The following is a 24296-nucleotide window of genomic DNA, read 5'->3' on the forward strand; positions in this document are numbered from 1 at the left end:
GCATAAAGTAGTTGTAAGTTGCTCTCATGCATAAGCAAACACATATTTTTACAAAGCCATTAAGTCACCATGGAAAGGTTTCTTCGATGGGGATAATTTTTCAAAGCTTTGCTTGATACAAAATGTATTGAAATACCTGTTAAAAGGGATGGTTCCATCACCCTGATTTAATTTTGGAAAAATAAATGCAGGAAATTGGATTAAAAAAATATCTTTATTAAAACAGACTGGCTCTTTAGATACGAGTCTTATGTCCAGACTCTCCCTCTCCTCCATGATGAGTTAGAGAGCCACCTGTGAGATACACTGTTCTAGACAGGAACATAATGAATACTGTTCATTGAGTAAGACAGCTTGATCATCTCTTCCCCACACCTCAGAGCTGAAACCAGGGGCCTGTCCAGGCTTCATCTCCCTCTACACAGCATCAACAGTTTGCTCTCTGCTGTCCTAGCCTGAAAGAGGTTTCAGCAAGCTACTAGCAATCTTCTGAGTATTTAGCTTTGACAACCTGCTTTGTTCCAACAGCATCCCATATGTGCTGAAAGCAGAGCTCTTGGGAGAGCTGCCTGCCTTCCTCAGCTTCAGAAGGACAATCCCACCAAGGAGCAAAGAAACAAAGCTCTTACAGCATCACCTGGTAAAGTGCCATAAAGGGGTTGTTCTTTAAAAGATTTTGGTTGGGAAAGAGGATTAAAAACTGCAGCTAGTCTGAGTCAGGAGGGGGAGAAAAGTGCTTCCTAAAGAGTCCAGCTGCTCTAACTGTAGCAAATAGATACTGTCTTCTTCAGACAGGATTCAATCAGCCTGCACCTGGAGCACTGACCCTATATAATCCTTAAGCAGTGGTCTCCAAATGCAGAAACTGAAAGAGATGAGGTCCTTGAAGAACAGATCCAGCTTCTGTCTATGAGTCAGGACTTAATAAGGGACTGAATCCAGAGTAGAAAGTGGTAGTCTATGGTGTGACGGAAGAGAGGTTGAGTGGAGACACCCTGCGTGTAGGAGTGTTGTTTGCAGAAAGTGATGCAGGTAGAAAAAAGGGAGCAGATATCTCGGTGGTGGAAGTCTCCCCTTGATTCCTCAGCTGTAAGATCTGTCTCAGGAGGGCTTTGCCTTCCTCTCGAGTCTGAAACAAAAAATGTATCCCAAGTTACAAAACGGTTAGGTCAATACTTCTTTTTGAAACTATATATTTTAAAGTTATCCCTCAGTCTACAACCACCACCCTTGAAAGATACACTATGTTCAAATCAGAAATCTTGGCTGAATATTGGCACTCACATCATTGAACGAACAACATTTCTGTGCACAGGCTGAGGCTTCATCCCAGAGTTTGCATTTAAAGTAGTACTGAGCCAGATATCGGAAAGCAGTGCTCACCTCTAAGTGCTCCACTATTTCCTAAAAAGGCAAAGAACAGAAATGACTGAAGTGACAGTGACAGATGCACTGACTTAATTCCCTTGCCTCTGACACATACCCCACATGAATAGATATCCTGGATGTATTTGATGTAGCACTGAGCTGCTTGTTCTGATTCAGTCAACTGCTCATGGAGTCTGAAAGAAATGGACCGTAAGCATCAACAGATCTCTGAACCAAGGCAACACACAATCAACACAGGCCCAGAGTCTAAAATAAACTGGACTACATGAAAGTAAAAAAATTAAATATAAACAACCCACGGCGTTAGTAATGACCTCTATATTTAATAGTCACCACCATTAAAAATATCATCACTTTGCTAATGATAAATATGGGAAGAGCTGGGAGGGTCAATTCTGGAGGAAATTAAACAAATTATATTTTTAGGAACCCAGGAAGGAGCTAGAAGGGATCACACCTTTTAAAAAATTAAAAAAAAAACACCTATCAACTGGTCACAACTTATGTGGGTTTCTAAGTTGTCCTGGCCATAGCCAAGGACAAAAATGACCCACTGTAGGACAAAAGAGCTTTCCTAACTCTTTGCCAGGCTGAGTATATGATTAATTTCCTCCTTCCACCATACCAATGTACTGCTTGTAAATTTCCTTTAGTTCATTCTTAGCCCCTCACCTGGTTGAGAACTTCTTCATAATATACTGATGTGCCCTAATTTACCTAAGGGAAAATCACATTTCTTGCCTTTTTTGCAAGTCCTACATCTTTAGTCCCTTTTAGGATTATTCCCAGACACTCCCAGAGCGTATGGGGCTCAAACACTTAAGAATGTTTGGTCTTTTTTACTCACTTTGCTAGTTTCACGAGAGCCATTTTCTCCACATCTCCCACAGCGTAAGCTCTCCAGTAACACTGCCAAAGGGACAAAGTGGTTACTGGAGCCACCCCACGCCTACCAACAAGCAGACAATTACCTTGAGGCTCAGGCTTCAGCAAACCCTGCTCAGGCTGGTGCTGAGAGTGCAGAAGAACGCTTGCTTATGCCAACAAAGCTCAGGTGGCAGGCACCTGGCCACAGACAGCCTTCCACAAACTGAGGCTTCTGGCCCTGCCTTGCCTGATGGGGAATTGCAAGTGAACAGACAAGGTATAGAGCCCAGCACATACCCTGCTTGAGACTGGCGTATGCATCAGATCAACACCAAATGACGTCAGAAACAGACCGACCAACCTTCATGAAACTGCAAAAATGTCATGCAATGCCCCAGTACCCAACCCCAGGCACCTTCTTGGCTTCCACGAGCTGATTGAGTTTCTCATAACATTCTCCTAGGGCCACCAGCATACGGGAATCGTTGGGCCTACAAGATAAGGGAGACTGCTGTCAGCAGCTATTTGTAACTTCTGTCCAACCACTGCCACCACCCCAAATTAACGTATAGACTATCTTACTGCTTTTCAATGTCCTAATAAATTACTAAATTTATTAATGGAATTCCCCAAAGGAAAAATTTTAAATGAATCCAAAGCAGTGTCAAAGATTTTATATAAGTCAAACTATTCGTTCTGATTCCTTGAGCAACTAATCAGTGGACACTGATTAGTCTTAATTAGCATCAAGTTGTCCCACACCAAAGTGTCAGACTTACCTCAGCTGGTGGGCCCTTCGGTAGTAATAAAGGCAGTAAAATGGCATCTTAAGAATTTCATAGGTTTGTCCAAGGCCATACCAGGCTCTGTAGTCTCTCTTGTTTACCTCAATAGCATGTCTGAGGAATGAAAATGTATCGTTACACAGGTGAGGATAGGTTGGAACAATGCCGATACCCACAAAATACTTGTTTGCCTAATGCAACCTGGGCCTCACCCCAGGACACACACACCTGTAAGCTTGGATAGCTGCAGATGTATTTTTCATTTCCATGTACTCATGTCCCATGAGGGTCCAGGCCCCAAGATATCGGGGATTTAATTTTAGGGCTCTCTGGAAATAAAGGGCTGCTTTCTCATGCTGGGAACGTAAGCTATAATAATTACCTGAGAAGAACAAGAAAATAAGAAAAACTAGACAGTCACAAATAGAAATTCTCTAGGACAGAAAGAATCTAGTTGGAGACAAAATTAGCATTTTGTCTATTTTATCTGGCTCAAGGCAAGTTTCCTAAAATTAAGTATCTGCAAAGCTGCTATCCCTATGCTATGCAGTTAAAATTAACAAAAACAATTTCATGCAAATCTAGCATAGTTCCTATAGCAAGACATAAGGTCTGGTAGCCTATGAAAAAATATATCTTGAGACAGACGGCCATTGGTGACGAGATGGGAAAAGCAGAAGACTAGTGACAGAACCCCAGATGTCCAGTCATGGGAGAAAATGGATAGTGGGAATGTCTAATGTGGGTAGGCCAGGCTGGATAGCCATATGGTGGCAGTACAGGAGTGGGAAGCAGGAGCCACTACTGAAGAGCAGGTACATCGGGGAATCTAGACAGACCAGTGATGTTGGTTAGTGATAGAGGATGGGGGGGAAAAAAAAGCTAAGATTGCTACAAAGAAGTCAATTTAAACCAGTGCCTTGGAAACAGATGCCAGCAAGGAAAGGAATGCTGTGGAAAGTGGGCTCAGGCAAATGGATGTCAGTTTCTCTGTCTCCAAGTCTCTCTTTGTTTCTTTTCTCTTCAGAATCTCAGTCCCTTTTTTCCCCTCTCTCCCTATCAAATGCTTTCCCTAATTTAGTTATATTAGAAAAATAAAATATTTTTCTTAAGTTATACTCATTGAAAAAGTTTTGTTCTGCCTGTGCCAAACTGTTTAAATGGTTAAGTTGAAGACCATATTCATTTTTTGGTCAGTACCCATGATTCAATTGGTATAGGGAACTCCTAGTGAGAAAACATCCTCAAGCAGTACAGATCAGCAGCTGCTGCCCTGAAGGATTGCCTGGAGCACTAAGAGAGGTGAGTAAGTGATTTTCGGTGGGTTACAAAGCTGGTAAGTGTTAGAGATGGGACTTGAAAACCAGGTCTTTCTGACTCTGAAGCCAGCTCTCTCAACTTCACCATGCACCCTCTTGAATGTTTTAAATATTTCTCTCTTAAGAAAAAACAATTTAGCTGTAAGCTTCACAACTAACTTTTCCAAAGGGTCAGAAAAAGGAAGAAAGATATCTCAGAGGTCCATTCTCTTATTCTGAAATCTGCAATTTGACCATTCCTCTTGGGAATCTAGTCAAAGTTCCCCCCATCCCCATTTACTTAGTACGTCCTACCCTCATCACTAGGACTACTCCATTTTGTGAGCTCTCTTCAGTTTGTTTATACTGTCCTGATGTTAAGAGATGAAGCTAATACTTTTAAAACTGGTCTCTGGGAAAAGGAGGTTCTCTTACCATCATGAAATCTAGGCTTTGGATGATTACCACTTTAACAGGAACACCCATTCATATGAATGTTAATAATGCTGCCAGGCAGAAAAAAAGAGATCAACCTGACTCATCCTGTGCACTGATTTTCTGCTTTAACACGTCTACCCCAAGGACTGACTTCTTTAACCTCTTCCCCTACCTACTCCCAGCACTCCAATTAGAAAAATGACCCTTACCTATAACACAGCAGGTCTCTACCCCGATATTTGTCAATTTCACATAGATTGTGAGCCAGATAGCTCAGTTCAGGTTTCATGCTCTGAAAGAAAAGAAAAAATAAATTAGATCATAAAAAAAGGAATCCCCAGAACTTCACATGGAAAAAAAAAGTTAACTGGAGGAAAAATTATTAATTCAGCTGGATGATACCTATAGCCAATAGATTACTGAATCAGTGTTACTTAAAGTCAAGGCAAAAAGGAAAAACAGCTCACCCTGACATAGAGCAAATTGGAGAATGTGTCCATGTTTTCAATCCGGTAGGGGTCTTGCTTCCTTAATTCATTGAAAATAGAGAGGGCTTTGTCAATATCTGCACAATAAAGAGAGTTCAGTAAGTATCAAAGGTACTTATCTGGTGGCTTGATGGCATTTCAATACCCTGCCTCACTTACCTCTGATATTGTGATAGGCAACTGCAATTTGGGAAATGATGTATGTGCTCTTAGAAAAGCCCACATCAATGAGAGACTGATACTTCTGTAGGGCCTCCTCTATCAGCTGCAACTCAGTATATATATGAGCCAAAAAAAATTCTTTCATCCAGGTGTCTGGCAAGGACAGGAACTTCAGCTGGTAGCAATTGAGATCAAAGAAAGAACATATTTACAAATTGGTTAATTTATGCCCCAACTCCCTTCCCAAACACCAACCAACCAAAGAGCAGTTTACTAGGTATCTACTGTGGGCTCAGCATTGTATTAAGCAAAATAAAAGACAAGATCTCTGACTTCAACATTTTTAAACTCTAATTTAAGAAACAAAATCAAAACAGAGACCAATAACGATCGACACAAGACAGCATAACTAAGTGCTATGTTGTAACATTTAGACTAGAAATTTATAGTAAGGAATTCAGAGAAGGGCAAGTTAGGGAAGGCGTCAAGAAGGAGGTAGAACTTGAGAAGAGTTTTGAAGAATGGCTAGCATGAAGATAAGAGAAGAGAGAAGAAAAGGTTATCACAAGGAAAAAACCAGAATGGGAGGAAATGAGTCTAGAGTGTAAAGAGGACAGGAAATGAAGCTGAATGGACTGCATGGTTCATGTACAGAAGAGGAAGAAATAAGTTTCTCTCTCTACACACATACATATGTATATGGTATATATGTATGTGTATATATATATGTATGTATATATGTGTGTATATATAGTGTCTGTAGGGAGAAACAGAGAGAGCTTCCCAGATTATAAGGAGCTCCACGAGCTAGGCAGAAGCATTTCGATGTGACAGAATTTTCTTAAAAAAGGAGAAAGAGAAGTCAAAATATGATGGTACCACTGCCAGAGAAAGGAAGTTGGAAGGTGAAGCTTATTTGCAAGAAAAGAGGAAGTGTCTAGTTTTGGAAATGTTGAGTTTGAGGTAACCACAAAATAACTACATGGAAATGCCCAACAGACAAGAGTCTGGTGACTGAATCTTGAGTGAGAGGACAGACTAAAAAATGCAGGCTCGGAAGTCATCAGGCAGCATCTTCGTTGGGGGAGAGGGGAAGGAGAGACCAGAGGAAAAGAGAAGACAAGACAACTCTTGGCTCTTTAAATATGCCAAAAGGAGACTTTTGTTGTTAGTCTCCTTTAATAGACAGTAATACCTGAAAAAATAGAAACAAACTCTAAAGACAATCCAGCTCAAAAGGGCCAAAGACATCAACATCAAAGAAATTATCAAATTTTCACAGAACTTAACTAAACTCATTTAATTCAATTCTTAAGGTCAGAAAAAGTATTCCTAAATTATAGGGGCAGCAATGGAACTGCTAGACTACGCTGAAAGCTAAACAGTGCTGATGGAAAGTAACAAAATTTAGATGCAGTAAAACTCCATGTGAAGAAAGAATTTTCCAATCAAATTTTGATACCAAACCAATATTAACCATGAAACATGAGTAGCCACAAAGGATCAATCACTAACTATCCAGTGATCTTTAATCTTAAGATCAAATTCCCATATTAGCAAAACAGATCAACAAACATACGTAAGAGCCAGCTATATTAGCCAGCAAAATTCCCATAACAATTGAAAGGGTTGGCTGAGTATTTTCACAGTTACCTAGTCCACAGGATGGAAACTGCACATGAAAGATTTTTCATAGTTCCTTCCTCAACTTACCATCTCTTTGTCTGTGATCAGGTTACACAGTTCTAGCCAGGCTCCCCAGTGTAAAGGTAAAATGTGGGTGGCTTCCACAAAAACGTCAATGGCCTCTTTTACCAAGTCTAGCTTCCGAAGTACCACCCCATACCTATGAGGCAAGAAAATCATCAGGGAGCATGAAGCAGAAATCAAGACTTCACATGACAACTATCATTCACATGAGAAAGGGAAAGACCTAGAGTCAGGAAGATGCTACTTCAAATCCGGCCTAAGACATGTACTGGCTGTGACTCTGGGCAAGGCACTTAACCTCCCCTTCCTCAGTTTCCTCATCTGTAAATGGGGATAATAATAGCATCTACTTCCTAAAGTTGTTGTGAGGATAAAAAATGAGATAATATTTGTAAAGTACTTTGTAAATCTTAGAGTGCTACATGAACACTAGTGATTATCATATAGCTCCTTATGTTTTACAAAGAGCTTTACTCACAAAAAAGCCACATGGTCACCAGGCAAGTATAATTGGTTTCATTAGACAGATATAGAAAATAAGGCTCCTAGAAATTAATGGGGCAGCTAGGTGGCACAGTGGATAGAGCACTGACCCTGAAGTCAGGAGGACCTGAGTTCAATTCCGTCCTCAGACCAAACACTTGACACTTACTAGCTGTGTGACCCTGGGCAAGTCACTTAACCCCAATTGCCTAAGAGCAAAAAAAAAGAAATTAAATAACTTGCACACAGCCAATAAGAGACAGATCATGGACTAAACCCCAAATCTTCAGATTTCTGGCCCAATGCTCTTTCTGCTTATGCTCTGGTGCCTTGCTATACTGTGCCTCTTCAACTCAGGAAAAAACAAAAACCTCCAATGATCATTCAGACTTACAGATAAAGGCCAAATCCATCAAGCTCTCGTGCCTGGTGCTTTTTGCTGAGTTCAACTCTTAGCTCTCTAAGGGCTTCATTCTTCACCTGTCCTTTCTCCAAGGGGCCTATGAACAAAATAAAATCTCTGAAGATCAAACTAGTTTTGCTTTCTTCTCTTAGGTTTCACTACTCCTTGTGGCATGAAGTGAAGAATTCACACTTGCTTAGTACTTCTAAGAAACAATGGCTACAAGGAGCCAGTCAACCTTAAAGTTATCTTAATGTGGTTGAAAAAAGAAGCTTTTGGCCATTCAGCACTTACACAGCCCAACAATCATACCTAACAACACACACATCAAGTTTGTTGGTTATTTTTTTTTTCAAAAGGTAAGATGAATAACTTCATACCCAAACTATCGACTGTTTCATCATCCTTCTTCTTTTCTCCAGACTGTAAAAAGGAAAATCAAAAAGTAGGTCTTTCATTGTTCATTCTAAAACCTGTTTATAACAATAAAAAAACTAGCCTATATTTTTAAACTCTTCCTAAGGGCCTTAGTCCACACAAAACAGTATCTACAACTGGTCAATGCATATATTTGTCTCACTTCATCACTCTCTAAGGTTTTGATGATGTTATTTGCCCTCAAAAGAGTACATCTTCCATATTTCAGTAAATGTTGTTTCTCTTTATATAGCTGCTTGTCTAAAACACTTTTAGTATCTTGAAGTCACTTTGAATAGAGCATCTAGAAAGAAAACTGCAAAGTCTATAACTGAAGATAATTTTTGAAATTAGTTTCTTAATAAAACTCAAAGCTCACAATTTTGGTGAGTTGGCCAAAAAGTACTCTTTCATGGCTCACATCGTTATTGATACACATCTGACAGTTTGCAGAGCAAATTGTATCACAGGAAAAACATTAAAGCACTGAAAGTGTCCATTACAGCTCTAGGAGTCAAAGAAACATGGGTAAAGTGCCCACAACAAATGTTAATAGCTTTGAATGAAACAAAACGCACCAACTGAGATTTTAGGTCAAGATAGGCCAGGCTACCTACACTACAGTATACAATGGCAATTCTTGAGCATTAAGCATCTTAACTTATCATCATAACTTGAAACATATGACCTGGAAGTTGTAGCCCAATAGAAATATTTCTAACTTTCTTTCATCACCATAGTGGGATATTTAGGAAGCTATTTCAATAAGTAGCTCTTTGCTATACCTACTGAAATCACAATTTAAGAGTAACACCTGGTTCCCTAGACTCTCCCATAAAGACTATAGATATTGTTACTATATCTTTAAGAGCCAAATGGGATGCTGAGGAAAGGGCAGTTTGAAGTTACAGTTGTATTATAACTGTCATTCTATGAGGTGTTTCTCCACATGAAGTACAGGACAGTTTGGTTTCAATTTTGATCTATGAGGAGTTCTGGAGAAGAAATACAAAAAGAAAGTAAAGAGAAACTTCCTTCTTGTTAGAACTGTCTTCAATATTAATTTATGAAAAACACTGTAAAAATAATTTTGTGGAGAGTCTGTGAAAATTCAGAGGTTACAGTGCATTCTGCAGAGACTGCCTATGATGGCTCAAGAAAAATAAAAAGAATTAAAGTAACTTTTTTTCCTGAGAGACTGAATTTAACTCTTATCTTGAGAATAAATATGAAGAGAATTCTTGAGAGACATTAATTTGTATCTTGAGTCAACCAAATGGTAGAATTGTGTTTCTAGAAGGGAAAACAAATCATTTGCCATCAAACTAAGAGAAGATTACTCTGGCTGTGCTCTCTCATAACTAAAATATTGTAAATAATTGTCAGTTTTATTAGAGATTTTATCATTCATAAACTACATATTCCCTAAGTTTAAAATTTATTAATCCTAAGAAATTAAGAGATGTAGTGTACAGAGCTATACGTAACTACTATTGGAAAAGGAGATTCCTCCAGTTTATTAAATAAATAAATAATGTTTAATGACCTGGGATAGGGGCTTGAGCTAACTGATAAATTAATGAGAAATAAGTTGCAATTTTATTAGCAAGAAAATGTTCAAGCATATCTCTGGCTTACTTTAAAGTTCAAGATGATAAAATTAAATATGGGAATGAATCATTAGCAGGATGAGTTGCCCTACAAGTGAGCATAATTGACCCAAGATCCTGCTACATAAGCAAAAGAAAACATTTTTCTTTGTGTAAGAAATCCTTATTTAGGGGCAGCTAGGTGGCAAAGTGGATAGAGCGCTGGCCCTGGAGTGAGGAGGACCTGAGTTCAAATTCGGCCTCACTCACTAGCTGTGTGACTCTGGGCAAATCACTTAATCCCAACTGCCTCACCAAAAAAAAAAAAAGCCTTACTTACAATAATAAGAATATGATAATAAGAAAGTATTAAGGTCTTGAAGCTATATCTGCTCCTACAAGTGTTACAGCTACAGCTACTAAAGGCCAGAAAAGTTCTTGCTACCAAAGTCCTTGGAACCATCAAATGAATCAACATCAGAAGCTGATATAATTTTTTTATGGCAGAAATGTCATTAAAGAAGAGGCATTGATATCTGTTTTACTGCTGCACCCTAAGGACCATGGTACTCTTCCATCTGACTTGCAACTGAAATCTTCCCTATGTATTATCTCCTCAATTAGAACATGAGATCCTTGAGAGTATGGATTGTCTTGCTTTTCTGTTCATATCCCCAACACTTAGAGCTTTGCATGTAGTAAACATTTAACAAATGCTACATTCATATTTGGAAACAGTTCTCACCAGGTATCTGGAATACATATACAGGAAATAGGCTTTCTGGCTCTTGCAGCCACGAAGGAAATGAGCTGCCCGATCATATTCTTTTACATCAAAGTAGGCTTTGGCCAGAGTGTAAGCATCCAAATCTTGTGCATCCTCCTAGAAAAGAAAATTTAGAGAAGATTTTTTTTTCCCTGAGGGAGAAAAGAAAAAGAAGGGAGAAGAAAACCACAGGTAGTAGAGAGCAAGCAGTGAGATTCCAGGAAACACATTCGTGATTTCAAAACCGAAGAAATACCTATTTTCCTTCCCCTTATTGATCTTTATTTCCTAACACCAACACTGATCATGCATCTTCCACTTATCACTTCTTTATTCATGTTGAAAATTAAAATAAGAGAGCAATAAAATTCCTGAAAAGAAAATTTCCTACATGTTTTAATGTCATAGTCATCACTTACGCTGACATAAACCCAGAAATATGCACCTAGAAAACACTGAAAATTTGAATACAGGCATTATCTTATTGAATTTCCAGATCTTGGCTCTGCTGCTGACTGATAGGAAGGTCTTAGAAAAACTATTTAATTATCCTTAGTTGCTTAATAAAGGGAAGAAAGCGTGTTAAAACAATTACCCCCAAAATCACTGTTCACTGTTAGATTAATTCAGGAATAACAACATGATGGAAGGTTAAAATGTATTTATCCAATCACAAACACATAGGTATGTGGCAATATCCCAATGACAGAAATTTTCAATTTTCATTTAGCTATTAATAAACAGCTAAGGCAAGAATTAATTACTAAAGGAGGCATTTATTCATTTATTTTAACAATTTCAAATAAGGAAATTAACACACAAAGAAAGATTTGCTTTTAAAATGTCAATCAAGTTTCAAATACGACACTTCTAACCTCATCCAATACTATGTAACCCAATTCCCTAAATTTGCCTCTCATAAAGATGTGGGGAAAGAATAATTATGAAAGATAAAAGGCAACCAGAGAGTTCAAATACTAAGAGGAACCAGGAACCATAATATTAGATTATAGTTCGCCTATTTTAAAAATTCTTAGACCCACTTTAAAAAAGAGAAAGTCTCCCAAAATTTTATGAATAAAACAACTTACACTTTTGAAAAAAATAAGTATAAGAATCTATACTACTTCATGGAGGATATTATATATTTATGAAGATATTATATGATGTCTTATATAATATTTGAAATTAAACTCCCATATAAATGCAAAATAATTGCTAATTATTTTGACTTATACTATCTTTTAAAAAAAATTAATTCATTTCAACCTAAATACAAAAAGGCAAAATAAAAACTTCCATGTACACAATACAAAAAGAGGATTCAATATGAAACCATGAATTTCCATTTCACACTGTTTACTTTTTTTGAAAAACTATGTAATAAATACTACATATTGTTTTCAAAGCTTTTCTACTCTCCCTGCCCCCCTTTCCATATCAATTATATATTTTTACTATATGGGAACTGGTTGATGCTAGTAAATGGTAAAAAACCAAACCAAACCAAACCTGAAGAACTCAAGAAATCACAACTCTCAGGAATAGCAATAACACACTGATATAAAGAGACCTAGCCTATTCTTAGGAGACTGCAATGGCTATTCGAGTATAAGCCAATAATCTAAAAATATTAATACTTGAAATTTCTATGGCATTTTAAGGTTTACAAAGTACTTTCCTCACAATACTTCTACAACAGATAGTAAGAATACAGTGCCATTTACTTCCCATTATTAAAGATCCTGGAATACCCAGTTAGGATTAGAGCTGATAATTCAAATCCTGTTCTCCTGACTCCAACTCATCACTTTTTCTATTAATCAATTATAAATATATTCATAACTCTTCTTACCACCTGAAGGAAGAAATGTTTAACCTGGAGAAGAAGAGAACCGGGTCCCACGAGAGACATCGTCAAGTATTTGAAGGGATGTTACATGGAAATAGGATCAAACAGAGAGAAAAACTAGGAGCAATGAATAAAAAGTTTCATGGAGGTGAAATTAACCTTCATGTAAAGAAAAACATCGTACCAATTAAAACCTCTCCCCAAACGGACTATGGATGTGCAACACTGCAAAAATTTGTTAAACTTTTTCAATATATTGGTTAGTTTTGACGAACTGCCATTTTCCCCGTCTGCATTCTTTATTACTAGGAATGTTACAATGGAAAGGGGAAGGGAAAGGATAAACTAGGCAGGTATTTAAAAATGAAAATTATCAATAATTTTTTAAAACTATCTCAAACTGAAATAGGAAGCCTTGGGATATAGGAGTTCCTCTTCATTAAAGATCCTCAGACAAAGGCTAAATGACCACTTATTGGGTATACTATAGAGGGTTCAAGTATGGATTAAAGTAGATGGCTTCTGAGAGGTTCTTGATCCTCAGAGAAGAGATTCTGGCATAAATGTTAAGCTTAAAAATTACAATCAAAACAATAACTCTACAAGTAGTCATAAAGGAAAACACTGATTACCTTCCAAAAATCAATTTAACTGTTACAAAGAGAAGTGATTCTGAAAACTAAAATATATGGGTTCATCCCAAAAACCAGTCTTCCAGGTAAGATAAAATTCTTTTGAGATAAAAGATGGCAATGTAGGAGTCCACAAGAATTTCTGAATCTTGTGGCAGGGAAGAACACTTTTTGATATGCAAAACCAAAAAGAAAGCAGAATAACAACAAGGTAGGAAAAGCAGACAATTACAACTCTGAATAATTAGTTGCAATCTCAGTGTAAACAAAGAGAAATTATGTAAGGATAATCAAAAGAATAGTTGTTCTGATTGGCAAATGGGTTTGAAGAAAAAAGGGAAAGAGAAGAATATGATGATTATGAGTATCATATTTACTAATAAAGGAGAAAGAAAAAAGGCAAAAACAATAAAATGGAGAGAAGGAAAAAATCCTAGAACAAAATTTCTATCATAGAGGAGGGGATACAAAAGTTCAATTTGTTTAAAAGTTACAGAGTTATTGTGCAAGTGTGTGTCAAACTTCAGAGATTATTACAAGTAAAATAAGAAAGATGGTATTCCTTTCTGATATAAATGAATAAAGTCTGATAGAGAATAAATTAAATTTAAAAATTATAACCTTCGATGAATTCCATTAAAGAAATAAAAAAAGGTTACTGAATGGATGAAAAACATCATTTAACAACATATGACTACAGGAAACAAACCTAACGCAGCGAGACACACACAAAAATTTACGACAAATGGATGGACTAAAATTTACTATGCTTGAATTTATTCTAAAAATCTAAAACTGCAGTGTTGCTATTGGAAAAAAAGTCAGAATCATATTAGAAATCTTAAGAAATAAACAAGAAAATTATGCTTATAACATATCATTGACAATCATAGAACAGAAATATTAAACATCTACATACCTAATGGCATAGGGAAATTATAAAAGGAAAACTTAGCTGGATTACTAAAAGAATTAGAGAAAAATAATTACAAGCTAGAGAGGTCAAAGGGCTCCACTAACAGGAGCACTACAAACAAAATGAAGAAGAAAACTAACATTTATAGCATAATAAAGAAACTGAATTTAACACATATAGAGAATACTGAATAGTTAAAGTAGGGAATATAGCCCTTTTTTGCAAACGAATGAAACATTAACAAAAAGAGAATGTTCTAGAACCCAAAGAAAAAGTTAGAAATTATAAACACTATTTAGAAATATTGCAATATGACACATAATGGATGTGTGGCCCTGAGCTAGTTCCTTTTTCTTTCAGTGCTCCGGGCAACTATCTAAGATTGTAAATTGTAGAGAAGGCTGACCTGCATTGGCAGAGTAAGAATTACCTCACCCAAGAGTTCTCCATGTCACTGAAATCACAGATCTAATCGCTCTGCCTGTTACGATAAAAAAAAAAAAGGAACTAGCACAGAAAATAACAAAAATATGAAGGGCCTACATAGATAGCAACAAAAAAAAACGTATATTAACGTATATTAAAGATATCATAAATGCGATACTTATATACATGACATTAGACCTTCCATCTCCATGTCTGCACTGTTCATCATTCATGCCTAGATAGAATACTTTCCTTCTGCACCTCAGCTTCTCTTGAAGAGGCATTTCCTGATTTCCCCTAAATGACTGTGTATTTATCTAGATACACTCTACATGTACTTATCTCTGAATATATTATGTCCCCCCAACAGAATACAAGATATTTGAGGGGCAGGATCTGCCTCAACTTTGCATTTGTATTGCTAGTGCCCAGTGTATAGTAATCAACTAAACCTATTAAAAGTTCTGGGATTTAGTCAAAGCCGTACTCAAAAGCAAATTTATATATAGGAATGCTTTTATTTACAAGGGAAAAAAAGAGAATTAACAAGTTGTTTATAGTTTTAAAAATTGAAAATAAAAGTATAAAAGCTCACTCTTCTCTTCCCTACCCCTAGTAAAAATAAGAATAAAACAAAAAACAACCATCAGTGATGTGTACAGTCTATAGTAGAAAATGTGCTGAATTTGCAGTATAAGGACAAATCTTTAGTCATCTATGTCAGCATCAGCCAATAAACATTGATGACCCTGGACAAGTAGTTTATCTTTTCTAGACCTCAGTTCCACATCTGTAAAATGAGGGAACTAGACCTGATAAGATCCTACAAGATGTCTAATTGTCAAACTCTGAGAGATTCATTGTTTAACTTTAAAATAAAGGCACAATGTTTCAATGTTCGACCAGAAATACAAGAATGAAAATTTCCTTAATATGACATTTTTTTAACACTTATTTTATTTTTCCAATTACATGTAAGAACAATTTTTAACATTCACCCCCTAACTGAGTAGGCAAGGAATTTGATACAGGTTATACATGTGCAATCATGCAAAACATATTTCCACCTTAATATGATTTTAAAATTTTGAAACTAAAAGCTAACATTATATGAACGTAGGTAATGAGCTTTCCCATAAAGGTAATGTTGTCCTCTTTAATGTACTACACAGAAAAAATGCTAACTATAGCAATAAGGCAAGGGGGAAAAAGCAATTAAGACAATAAGTGTAACTACAGGATCCCACTACAAAGACTATATCTTAAGGACATTATTTATAAGGGCAAAAAAAGGTCTGCCTCCAAACAATGCATCTGCAAAGCCTAAGCAAAACTCTTTAAGAGCTAGGGAAATAATGGTAAAGCTTTAAGACTCACTCTGGTTTAAATTCACAAAATCAAAGACAGATTAGTTGTCAGTCTTAACAAGAAAGTAAGGAAACATTTCATCAAATGATGCAGAGTACTGGACCTAGAGTACAGGATCCTCAGCCCACACCCAGGTCAGATACTAGCTAGTTGTGTCACCATGGGCAAATGCCTCAGTTTCCTTCCATGTAATATGAAAATATAAATATTTTCACAATCTACCTCATAGTTATGAGGAACATTTATAAACTTTAAATCACAATATGAGTTATTTTAATCATAAGGAGTTTTCAAAAATACAAATATAGAGCCAATATGGAAACAACAGATACAACACAATGTTTCAAAGAACACATTAGATTAATATACCTCATGGGAGAGCGAAGTTTATCAGTACAATAATAAATCTAATGCTGGCTCAATACCTAACAAATATTAGCTAATCAATATCACTTGCCACAACTTAGTGTTCAGATGACCAAAAAGTAGGGGGAAAGCACTTAAAACTAAGACCTTATTTTAGCTCTTATTTTAGGAAAGAAGAATCAATTTACAAGTAGTTCCATTATGTACAGAAAACTTCTGATTTCTCCAATTCTGCCTTTAGGATAGATTTCAGAACCTAGGCTGCCTTAATTTTAGTGTTTGAGTGTTTTCTTTTTAGGTTTCTAGGTAAATTGCTTAGAACTAAATATAGGACACCACAGACTTAATTCAACAAAACTCACCTTTTCAGGTTTCTAATCCAAATTCATAACTGGAATCTAAACCAAATCATCTGCTTCTATTTCATTAGAAGGTAATTAAGCACATCTCCCTTTCCAGGGTGCTATGGGGATCAATTAATCAACAAACATTTATTAAGGAGTGTGTGTGTGTGTGTGTGTGTGTACACACAAAGAACTATATTACATGGGAGCAATATTTAAAATTTAGATTAGTTATGACTCCTTACCTCAAGAAACATATAATCCAGTAGGGGCCTTAGAATCCAATACTGATAACTAGAATACACACTTATTAAAAAATAAAATTTTGTATCATAACTCTTTAATACACTAGTATAATACCTGAGCAGATAGGTCCTAATCAACATTTCCAATTGAATGTTTCATAGACATGTAAACTCAATATGTCTTATCTATTTCTGTGAAAGGCACCATCACCCTTCTAGGTATCCAAGTTGACAATAACATCAAGAGTCTCCTCTCAACTTTTCACCCTCCCTCATCCTCCCTTCTCTCTCTTCCCAATATCCAATTAGCTGCTAAGTCTCAGTAATTCCATCTCCACAACCACTTTCTCATCCACTCTCTTCTTTCCATCCACACAGCCACCACTCCAGTTAAGACCCTCATCACCTCTAAGCTGCACTACAGTGACAGTCTCTTAATTGGTCTCCCTGAATCAAGTCTGTTCCTTCTCCAGTCCACACATATAGCACAGGAATATGTTACTCCTCTTCTCAAAAAGCCCTGATGGCTCCTTATTGCCTCTGGGATCAAATACAAACTCTTCTGCTTAGCATTTAAACTCTTCCCAATCTCGTTGTAGTATATCTTTCCAAGTTTATTAAATATCACTCTTCTTTCATGCGTTTTATGTTCCAAACAAAGGGGCCTCCTTGCTGCTGCTGACACACAACGTTCCATCTCCTGTCCTCCTATATTTGTGCCTCTGCACAACCTGCAATGCACTCCTGCTATACCTCTGCCTCTTAGAATCTCTTGCTTCCTTCAAAGTTGAGCTAAAGCGCCACATTAGGCCTTTACTGATCACGGGCAACTAGAGCCTCCCAAAGAAAGCTACCACGTGATAACTTTGCATACAGTTTGTTTTTACATATGTCTCCCAATAGAATGTAACTTCCTTCAAAGCAGGAACTATTTAATTTTTGTCTTTGAATCCCCAGCACCAAGCACAGTTCTTGATGGGTAGTAGGCACTTGATTGATTTATTAATTGGTGGGCGTAAAGGAAATCAGAAAAGACTTTGGGAAGAATTAGGATTAGATTTAGGGCAGAAAGGGACCTTAAAAAATCATCTAGTCCAAAGCCTCATTTTAAAAAGGAGAGCACTGCAGCATAGAGAGGTTAAATAACTTGCCTAAGACCACACAGCTAATTAAATATCAGAGACAGAATCTGTACTACTACTCTAAATTTACCATTCTCTCCACTATGCTGCCTCCTAGAGAGCATTTGGTTGAGCTTCAAATGATGCACAAGAATTCTACAGGCAAATAAGGAGATAGGAGACATTCCAGACATAGAATACACTGACAACAAAGGTACAGAAACATGTTCAAGAGCCGTAAGTAGTCTAGTTTAGCTCAGTCAGAACACATGGATAAGGCTAGAAAAGCACAATGGCACCAAATTATAGGGGTCTTGAACTCCAGCAAAGGAGTTTGAACTTTACTTGGAGGAACCATTGAGTACTTTTGAGCAGAAGAGTGAAATGACAGATCTATGTGTAAGAATGACTATTCTGGAAGGTCACAGAACAGGAATGAAGATAAATTACTAGGAAGAAAGGGATTTCACACAGTATAATGAAAACACCTGATTAGGAATCAAGATACCTGGGTCCAGTCACAACATAATACTTACCATGGAACCAACCATTAGCAAGTTTGTTTAATCTCCCTGGGCCTAAATTTCTTTATCTGTTAAAATGAGAATAAACAATCCCTGCCCTGCCTTCTCTCAAAACTGAATGTGGATGTCAGTATAGGAAGAAGTTTTAAAGATCAAGTCCCAGGCTCTAGTTTTATAGAAAAGGAATCTGAGACCTAGAGATGGGAAGTAACTGGAGACATGCTTAGTAAAATGTAAAGGTATGCCAAAAAACTTTTACTCCTCAACCCACATTATTATGAGAAAAGCACTTTATAAGTTGGAAGCAGCTGTGTTATAGTAGCAAGAACACTTGCCATGAAGTTGGTTAATGAAACCTGGAGAAGGAAAAACTTAGTGGGGACATGTTAGCTGTATTCAAGCTACTCTCCCAATCCAGGGTTTGCTTAATCACCAGCTACCCAGCATTAAACTATGCCCAACCTCTACCTCCAACTCTGTCAACCCCACCTTCCTCAACCTTACCCCACCTCTCACTCCAATCCTGCCCACTCCTACTGCGCCCTCTGGAATTTACCTTTTGTAGTCCACAAATTTCCTTTCTTTTTGGACATCTTCGTCTCATACTCTATCTTCTTGCTCTCACTGAAACCTGGCTTCCCCTAAATACTACATCCCTTGCCACACACAACCTATGCTGTTCCCAAACAGAGCTAGAATCCTTGCTCCCCACTGCCACCAATTTTGTAGACATCATTTGGAAACTTCTCCTTTTAAGTTCACTCAACTGCGATTTTTCCACCTTATTCAAATCATAGTAGCTGGTGTCTAGCAATTCCTTTCTCAAGGAATTCAGCACCTGGCTCACTGTCTTCCTCTCCTTCCCAACTCCTTTCTTATACTAGGAGACTTCAACATTTTTGTTGATAATTCCTCAAACATCCCAACTTCCCAGTCCATCAATCTCAAGTCCTGTGCCCTGCTCTTCCAATCTCCAAACCCTCTTCCCATTCCCCAGGGATGTTTACACTCTAGATCTCACTACTACCCACAAGTATTCGCTTCTTTGACCCAAACCTTTTACATTCTTCTAACCATAAAGTCCTATCATTCCATTCTCCCCTATGCCTCCTCTCTGAAACCTTTTCTTCAAGAAGTAATACTTGTCAGCAGTCTCCTAGCAAAGTGCCTGACAGCTATGGGGCCTTTGCACTGGCCATCCCCTATATCTGGAATACATTCCCCGTACATCTTCTCATAAAATCTTACTCTTTAAAGATGTAGTTCAGGCACCTCCTTCTATATGAAGCCTTTCATGATTCTCCCAAACTACTAATGGTCTTCCAATCTTATATTTATGTAGCATATACACATGTACACACACACACAGCAGGAAGTTTTGTTTTTTCTATTTGTATCCACATCATCTAGCAGCATGCTAGATGCCATATTTGTTGTTGTTCAGATGTGTCTGGACTCTTCATGACCCCATGAACCAACTTCTCCATAAGGCTTTCTTGCAAAGATACTGGAGTGGTTTGACATTTCCTTTTCCAGTTTTATGCAGGCAGAGTTTAAGTGACTTGTTCAGGGTCACAGAGCTAGGGTCTGAGGTCATATTTGAACTCTGCTCTTTCTGACTCCAAGACCAGTGCTCTATCTGTTGTGCCACCTAACAACCCCAAATGCCATATACTAGGTACTTAATAAGTGTCTGTTGATTGACTGAAGTATATGGAAGGCTGTCAAGTTGAAGAGGAATTAGATCTGCTCTACTGGGCCACAAAGGAAAGAACTAAAAGCACTGAGTATATATTACAGAGAGGCAAATACAGGTTCAATGTAAGGCAAAACTTCCTAAAAACTAGAAGTGCCCCAAAGTAGAATGTGCTGCTCATGAGGTAATGGGAGTGCCTCCTCATCGATCAAAATCTCCAAATGGGAAACTAGACAATCAACTGTCAAGTCCAATATGTTACGGATGTAATAATCCTGGTCCCTAGACTGAATGACCTGTTCTTTCCATTCTGAGTTAATGCTCTACACTTCCTAGCTGGAAGGCTTTGGGCAAGTCACTTCACTTCTTAGGGCCTCAGTTTCATCCACAAAACAAGGGGGCTGAGCTAAATGATCTCTAAGGCTCTTTCTACCTGTACACCCTATGCTGGTAACTCAGTTTAATCCTTTTAGCCTCGGTTTTTCTCATTTGTAAAATAGGGCCAGTAATACCTGGACTGCTGCCTTTTTTTCTGAGAAGCCAATGAAACATGGTACGCAAAGAGTTTTGTAAATGTTTTGTAAATTCCCGGGCCGGGAGATGAGGAAGGTGTCATTATTCAGGCACTTGTAACGGAGGGGAGGTGGGGGTATGAAAAGATATTACCTCAGTGATGGGTGGAGGCGGCGGCAGCTCAGACAGGGGCAAAGGGGCCAGGGAGAAGGCCAGTTCCGAGGCCCTGAAACAGAGAAAGGCAGAGCCAGTGAGGGAGAAGGGCATCCGAAGCAGACCGCCCAGGCCCGGCTTCCCACTCCAGACCCTGAGGCCTTTACCATTTCCCACTGTGCTGCAAACCTCGCTCCCGGCTCAGCCCCGCGATCCGGAGGAGCTGCTTCTTGATTTCTCGCAGATCTGAGAAGTCGCTGCAAGTCCCCGAAGCCACCACAGAAGGCATAGATGCCGCAGCGACGGAGACCAGAGCAGCCATCTTCCTGGCTCCGTCCCCTTACCCTGGCCAATCACGCGAGGTGATACTTGCTGGTGATCATCTAGCAAGGAGCCCCGTGGCTATAGGGCACCTCCCGTGGCAGAAAGACCAATCAGAACGAGGGCTTTTCATCCCGTCCAGAATAGACTAAGTAGGCACAGAGGCTGAGCCCTCTGATTGGCTGGGTGTCGTTGAGGCGGGAAAGTCTGAACTAAAAAGTCAAAAGGGCCCCGACACCTGGGCAGGAGGTGGCGGGGAGGAGGGAAGAAGAGAGCAGCGGGCCCCTCCCAAATAGGAATGGTGCTGGACGTGAACCGGGGACGATGATTGGATGCTGGACAAGACTGGTGGGCGGAGCCTGTGTAGAGCTGGGTGGGACCCTGGAGGCTTGGTTTGTTCCTATGGTGATGAGAGGCGTGGTCAGAATAAGGGGCGGGGCTAAAAATCTGCCAATTTAACAGAGTACCTACCAGGTGTGGCCGGGACTTTCCAACTCACCTGAGTCTGCAGGGCAAAGTCCTCACTTCTTGTGTTTATGTCAGACCGCATTTGTACTTATGGCTGTAACATGTTCTCCAGAGAGGATGACCACCATTCAATTCAATCAAAAAAAACATTAAGTGCCTACTAGAGGCCATCTCCAGCCGTCCCGATCTATAGACCTGCCACTAGACCTGGTCTAGACTTGGTCCTCTTTTTTTATGTCTGGCACGGTGCTAGACTATAAATAGAGACACTATAAAAGTCGGCCCTCAAGGAGTTTACATTTGAAAGGGGGCTGGGAGGAAGGAGGAAGGTGATGTGATATGTACACAGATGAATTAAAGCAAAGTAATTTCAAGGGAGAGAGCTGAAAAAGGTGAGGGAGGGATGGGAAAAACCTGAAGCAGAAAGTTGGCACCTGGGAAGAGAAGAAATTTCCTTTAAAGGGATCAATTCAGCTAATGGGACAGTTTGAGTGGTGAAGGAATTGGGAATTATGTCATTTAAGGATCATTTCAAGGAGCTAAGGATGTTTACCCACAGAAGGAAGGGTTTTGGGTAGAGATGATCACATTTTTCAAGTATTTGAATTGTCCCAAGGAAGAAAGGTTAAAGTAGTTTTGCTTGGCCCCCTAGTGGAGAAGCAGGGGATTGAAGTTATTGCAGAGGCAAATTTAAAATCCTTAAAAGGGAAAACTTCCTAACAGTTGTAGTTTGTGCTGTTTTAGAAGAAGACCATGACATCAGGGAGGTGATGCCATGACATGCAAGGAAATTGGATTTAAGTGAGGGAGGGCTGTGCAAAGTCACCAGCCTCCCTTTCTCCACTGGGTCCAGTGGCAAGATATAGATCAGGATATCTGGAGAGGACCCTGGATGCAGTGAGACACCTTGGGCTTTTTAAACTCAGGTCAGATCTCAGTTTGACTGAGGCAATGCCTAGCCAGCGATTAAAGCGAGGTAAGAAATGACCAACAATTAGAGCTATCCAGATAAGGAATAACCAGCCTCAAAAGGCAGTGAGTTCCACTCCCTGGAAATCTTTAAGTGGAGATTTGATGACAAACTACAAAGATCTTATAAAGACATACACAAATCTCTACTGTATTTTCAGTTCATCTTTACTTATATGTTTCTATGTTGATTCCACCCAGAAAATGGAGGTTTCTTGAGAGCAGGGACCATTTCTCAGGTTTGTCTTTGTATCTTCACCATTGAGCACTGTGATTTGCATATATCTGACACTCCTTGTTTAACCATTTTAATAATTTGCTGTCAAAATTAGCTAGAACGTGGAAATTTCTTGGTACTTCAAAACAACCCAATGTGAAAGACTACTGAGACCTGAAAAAGTGACGCTATATATTTAATATATATATAAATTTTATATGTGAATTTTCTATAATTAATCTTAGCTATTTAAAGGTATGACCAGCTAGGTGGGGCAGAGGATACCAGGCCTAGAGTCAGGAAGACTCACCTACCTGGGTTCAAATCTACAGAAACTTATTAGCTATGTGACCCTGGGCAAGTCACTTAACCCTGTTTGCCTCAGTTTCCTCATCTTTGAAATGAGCTAAAGAAGGAAGTGGCAAACTGCTTCAATATCTTTGCCAAGAAAACCCCAAATGGGGTCACAAAGAGTTGGACAGGAATGAAAAACGACTGAACAACAAATGTAAAGGTATGGGCCATCTTTCTTAGTCTGGCGTATTGCTTAATAAATATTAGATCTATGATGTTCACAGAATTAGTTGGTGGAGGCCATATGATACACTGGGAAGAGTACTGGATTTAGTGCTAGAGGACCTACATTCAAATTCTGACTTTCCTATTTAATATCTAGGTGAACATGAAAAAGTCATTTGACTTCTTTGTACTTTGCTTTTCTCATCTATAACATCCGGAGGCTGGACATAACAATTGCTCTCTGAAGTGCCTCCCAGCTCTAAATCTATGACTGACATACAGGATTATCCTATGATAATCCTAGGGACATATTAAAGGTGCAGGGCCCCTGCTCCCTAGTGACGGACTACAAATACTCTTTTTAGTACATAGTTATTCATTCGGATAAAATGTGCATTTGAATATTGGAAAATGGGTGGGAGAAGACGATCACATCTCCAACACCTGGAAGTAATCTGTGATCATTTACTGCCCTTACAATCCCAATGCCTTCCCTTCTAGCAAGAGCCTCAAATTTGGCTCTATGCCATGTAACCGGCCTTTTCCTCAAATCTTGCAGTTCCATTCCCTTAACACACATCTCTTTTTTTTTTTAATAAAGCAATTGGGGTTAAGTGACTTGCCCAGGGTCACACAGCTAGTAAGTGTCAAGTGTTTGGTCTGAGGCCAGATTTGATCTCAGATCCTCCTGACTTCAGGGCAGGTGCTCTATCCACTATGCCACCTAGCTGCCCAACACACATTTCTTACATACTCTAATGTTAATGAGTACTAATAGCTTGGTGCTAAGATTTTTTTTAATATGTTTTATCAATACCTTTTGTCTTTATATCACAGTCATTCCTTCTCTC

The 24296-nt window shown here is 38.5% G+C and overlaps 1 protein-coding gene across 1 annotated transcript; it reads right to left on the minus strand.

Moving 5' to 3' along the window:
• Window positions 1-195: 195 nt before the first annotated feature.
• CDC23 (cell division cycle 23) lies at window positions 196-21317 on the minus strand. Its single transcript, XM_021005203.2, is given in 17 exon segments — window positions 196-1129; window positions 1285-1404; window positions 1484-1562; window positions 2237-2298; window positions 2672-2747; window positions 3036-3155; window positions 3270-3423; window positions 4987-5008; window positions 5010-5069; window positions 5245-5342; window positions 5425-5602; window positions 7141-7273; window positions 8015-8120; window positions 8404-8446; window positions 10775-10912; window positions 20952-21024; window positions 21119-21317. Coding segments are annotated over 17 exon segments (1788 nt in total). The 5' UTR covers window positions 21274-21317; the 3' UTR covers window positions 196-958.
• Window positions 21318-24296: the final 2979 nt, after the last annotated feature.

This window comes from Phascolarctos cinereus, unplaced genomic scaffold, assembly GCF_003287225.1.
Source record: "Phascolarctos cinereus isolate Bilbo 61053 unplaced genomic scaffold, phaCin_HiC Scaffold_2;HRSCAF=192, whole genome shotgun sequence".
Taxonomy (NCBI): Eukaryota; Metazoa; Chordata; class Mammalia; order Diprotodontia; family Phascolarctidae; genus Phascolarctos; species Phascolarctos cinereus.